This window comes from Phaethon aethereus, assembly GCF_964289735.1.
Source record: "Phaethon aethereus genome assembly, chromosome: 1".
NCBI classification, from domain to species: domain Eukaryota; kingdom Metazoa; phylum Chordata; class Aves; order Phaethontiformes; family Phaethontidae; genus Phaethon; species Phaethon aethereus.
In genome coordinates, this window is record NC_138575.1 from 172,528,737 (window position 1) to 172,533,742 (window position 5,006).

The 5,006-nt window shown below is 39.4% G+C and overlaps 1 protein-coding gene across 1 annotated transcript; it reads left to right on the forward strand.

Annotated features, from left to right (window-relative positions):
* Positions 1 to 723: 723 nt before the first annotated feature.
* SPRY2 (sprouty RTK signaling antagonist 2) lies at positions 724 to 2,687 on the forward strand (the record flags this gene model as incomplete). The annotated part of the gene is made up of 1 exon (XM_082004045.1): positions 724 to 2,687. Exon 1 carries the CDS (start codon positions 1,746 to 1,748, stop codon positions 2,685 to 2,687), a length of 942 nt encoding a protein of 313 aa, XP_081860171.1. The 5' UTR covers positions 724 to 1,745.
* Between the last annotated feature and the right edge of the window lie 2,319 nt (positions 2,688 to 5,006).

Consider the following 5,006-nt stretch of genomic DNA (forward strand, 5'->3'; position numbering starts at 1 on the left):
ATAGGGCTGCTACTTCCTCTCAAGGATGGGGAAAGTATTTTATTTTCCGTTCTTTTTTATCTCCAGATAGTTTCAGATAAGGAAATATCTACTTAGGCTGTTGGTTGAAACTTTTTATATGGCAAAGGTTTTAATTTGAAGAAAACGTAAGCCATGCTTCAAGATAAATTTGCAAGACTTTGGGGGGGGGGGGCGGGACAGACACACACACCATGGCATGCACTCTGTGTCCAAAACCAGGATTTGGCAATATTTAAAATAGGTGGTCACTCTTGAAAATGAGTTTGTTGGGTTTTTTTTAAAGAAAAAACACTTGAAGGGAGGGAGCCAGGAGTTAAAAGGTTAAATGTTTTCCACTGCTGTTAGGATAAAGACAGTGTCTTGAAATACTCATTGTTAAACTGTTTGGCTATATTTTATTATACCACGGTATAGTATTATTGTTGGTAACTGATGTGTACAGAGTAAAACTGTGGTGCTCTTTCTAAGTATAATTGAAGACATTGTGTGGTCCTTGTGAGAAGCTTGGTTCCTGCTTGGGTTTTAATTGTAAAATATTGTTCTGTATTTTTGTATAGGTAATTGGATTTTGGAACCACTTTAACATATGATAAAGGCAAAACAAATACTAACTAATTTAGAGGGCAGCACTTGAAACTTTTGCATATCTGAGCATGGAAGTTAGTTATTTACAAGTTCTCATGTTCGGGGTCTTTTACTGGGTTTCCATTTAAATTCTTAAGTCTGCGTTTCTACTTTGTAGTTAATGATCCTTTAAAGTAATATTAGCAATCAAGTAGACTTCTTGGATGCTGGCATTGTTTGATTATATTATGCATGCCTCTGTCCCACAAGCCACTCTTGGTAATATTTACAATTCGAAATGTAGTCTATGGAATTTTTTACACATTTTAAAAAAATAAAACTGTGGTAGCATTGCTTTTGTAGTATTGAGCCTTAAAATAACAATCACAGTGGTGTACACAAGTATGACACACACTAAAATACTGGAGAGAGATATTTTTACTTGTGCTGTTGAAGTTTTTGGTAGCGCTAACTCATTTAATGTCTAACCTCAAACATTTTATTGCTATTTAGTGTTTTTCTTGGGACCATTGGTATTAAACTAAAATTTCCTATTTACATCATGTAAAGTTTAATGTGCAAAGAGACTAGCCTACCAAAATATTATCCAGTTTTAAACAAAATTGGAGAATTACGTGTCTGTCATCAGCAGGTCACATTACACTTGCTAAATAGTTGCAGGCTTGGTTTTTGTTTTGGTTTTTTTTTTTCTTTTTTCAAATATAAGTTTTTCAGTAGCCCGATGTGACAAGAAGAGTCACTTCAAGTGGCTGAAATGTAATCACTTCAAAGGCCATGGTCTAACCAGAAGATGGCCTGGGAAGCCTTAGTTAACAGGCGCAAAACCTAGACTTTCTAGAGCCACAGGTTAAGATGCGTGGACCTAGAACAGAATTCCTTTAAGCTCTTCGCAGGAGTAGGCAGCACAGGCCAAGGGAAGTGCATTCAGCTGACTGGTGCCCATGCTCTGCCTCAGATGTGACTCCTCTTTTTAATGGCTGATGCATTACTTGATTGTGTGCGGTGCTGTGGGATCCTGCAGGCTTGAAAGGCTGCTGGAGAGAGCATGAGATGTGTTGCAATAGTGAATCCTCTTTTTGTTGCTCCAGGATTTCAGATGTGTTCTAAGCCTGCCGGGGTGAGCACGCTTCCGGGCACTGATGGAGACAAGAGCTCAGCACAGCAGCGGGTCTCAGGCCTTGCTACAGGCTCGGCGTGACAGTGGGAGACCGCACGGGGAGCCTGACCTGCGGGATGTCCTGATGCAGCAGGTTCACGTCTTGTCGTTGGACCAGATCAGAGCCATCCGAAACACGAATGAGTACACAGAGGGACCTACGGTGGCTCCACGGCCGGGGGTCAAGTCCGCTCCTCGGCTCACAACCCAACCCAAAAATGAAAGGCCCCATGGCTTGCCCGAGCATCGTCATTTTAGCCGGATTCAGCACACACAAACGCACGCTTCTCCTCGGGCACCTCTGTCCCGATCCATCAGCACAGTCAGCACAGGCTCGCGGAGCAGTACAAGGACAAGTACGAGCAGTAATTCATCTGAACAAAGACTTCTAGGATCATCTTCGGGGCCAGTTGCCGACGGGATAGTCCGAATGCAGCCCAAGTCTGAGCTCAAGTCAAGTGAGCTGAAGCCGTTGAGCAAAGAAGACTTGGGAACGCACAGCTACAGGTGTGAGGACTGTGGAAAGTGTAAGTGTAAGGAGTGCACTTATCCAAGGACCCTCCCATCATGTTGGATCTGTGACAAGCAGTGTCTTTGCTCAGCCCAGAACGTGGTCGATTACGGGACTTGCGTTTGCTGTGTGAAGGGCCTCTTCTATCACTGCTCTAACGATGACGAGGACAACTGTGCTGACAACCCCTGCTCCTGCAGTCAGTCGCATTGCTGCACTAGATGGTCCGCCATGGGTGTGGTGTCCCTCTTTCTGCCTTGCTTGTGGTGTTACCTACCAGCCAAGGGTTGCCTTAAGTTGTGCCAGGGCTGTTACGACCGGATAAATCGGCCTGGGTGCCGCTGTAAACACTCCAACACTGTTTGCTGCAAAGTTCCCAACGTCCCCCCCAGGAACTTTGAAAAGCCAACATAGCATCACTAGTCAGAAATACTAAAGTAACAAGGGTTATTTTGACGTACATATGCAACCAACTAAGCAGCTATGGTCTTGGCACTGTAGTAGAAGGGTTGGGGATATACTTTGCTGTTTGCAGTGAAATGCTTATCTTGGTGTGTGCCGTCTTAACTGATATGCTTGTTAGAATCCAGCTAGTGGGATACAGTAAAAAAAAATGGGGTGCAGTACATTGTGACCCACATACTGCATAAGCTAAAGCAACACAGACACTCCTAGGCAACTCTTGTTTGTGAATAGTACTTGCAAAATTTGTAAATTAGCAAATGACTCCTTTTTTTCATTGTTTTCTGCCAGAGATAATGTGCTATATTTTTGTATATACAATAATATTTTCAACTGTGAAAAATAAGTGGTGTCATAAGACATGGCACAATCACAAAATATTATACTAATATGTTGTACATTCGGAAGAATGTGAATCAATCAGTATGTTTTTAGATTGTATTTTGTCTTACAGAAACCTTCTATTACAAGACTCTGATTTCCCTTTGGACTTCATGTATATTGTACAGTTACAGTAAAATTCAGCCTTTATTTTCTAATTTTTTCAACATATTGTTTAGTGTAAAGAATATTTATTTGAAGTTTTATTATTTTATAAAAAGAAATATTTATTTTAAGAGGCATCTTACAAATGTCACCCCTTTTTATGAGAACGTCATAGTTGCTGCAAATAAGGGGTGAACGATGCATATGTTCACTATAAAATAGAAAATATATTAACGTTTGAAATTAAACTGGGCTACTTGTCATTTTTTCCTCCCATTTATTGTTCCGAGTTGGGAAAACCAGTATTTTTAATTGCAAACTTCACAGCGATATAGTACAATTTCTAAGTGTAATTTTTTGTTGTTGTTTACTACATCACCTGAAAATAACACAGGATTTTTGCTTGCTTCCTTTGCACAAATGTCCCACATGCTGTTCTTACAACGAAAAAGGAAAATGAACATAGGAAAATGCATTAATTCATTCCAGACTAGGACTAATAGGCACTGAAAGCTTGACCTATTCTATAAGTGATGAGCTTTTGTGCTTCAAATAGGAAATAAGTAATCATTCACAAAAAATGTTAGGCTTGCGTGGCTTTACTCAGAGAGAGAGGGGGAAAAAAAAGAGAAAATTAATATGGTCAGTGCAAAACGCTTGCAGGATTATTTGTTAAAAGTAGAAGAATATGCCACAGGGAATGATAGATCTGAATGCAGTCCAGCCTTATGTCAAACATTTGCCTCGCTTGTAAGAAGTTGCTTGATTTGTCATTTGTGGCAGTTACCTTCCACTGAGGTCAAAATCCTTTTGCTGCCAAGTTTCCCACCGGAAGCCTAGAGAATGATTTACCTTTCTTTATTAACAAACTATCATTTCCTCTTCTGAGCATGTTTCTCCAAGTTTAGAGGTCTCAATGTTGAATTTATACATTTCTTAAGCTGGCATATAAGAAATAGTTGTAAGTACTTTTAAGCTGATGCTTAGAAAAATCTCACAACCCCTTCTGAACCCTCTCCAACAAAAACAAGTTATAACTAATAAATAAAGAACTCACTAAAAGTTGAAAACCAGAGCATTGAGTAAACGTAACATTTTTTTGCCCCTTAATTTTCATCTGTTATCTGGTGTTTGGGCTATTTTACGTAGGTCTGTAGTACTCAAAAACCTTACACTGTGTGTTTGTTTGTATTGATTATCAATCATCAAGTAAAATTAAAAAGTGCAAGTCCTGACTAGTTTGCAAAACAAAAATAGCTGATACATGGGCCTTATTCTCTTTTTTTTTTTTTTTTTTCCTTACCTCTCTGGTGAAAAATGTAAGCTGGTTTTCTTTCCTCCCCACACCAGCTGGCTGGGCACTTTGGTGTACAAAGACAAGCAGTATATATTTAGACTTCGGAGTGGAATTTGTGGCTTACGTTACATGAGTAATCTGTCCATACTTAAAGCACATCATAACATCAATATATTGTGACCAAGTGTTGGGGCATATATGTGAGATTGTACTCGGTGGCTGATAAACAGAGATTTTAATTTTTTTTTTTTTTTTTTAGAAATTTTGTTCTTGAAGGCGTTGGTAACCATCATGTGTTTCCATTCACTGAATATAACTTTTGAATTAGATTAGGTGCTTATGCCTAAACTGTCCTGAGTTAGTCTTACTGGTTGGAAACAAATACAGGAATAATCAAATAGTCCATTCATTAGGGCGAATCTTTGACCTTTAAGCTATATTTTGGAAACCGAAAAACCCCACTGATTTCAGTAGATGGTAAATCCAGT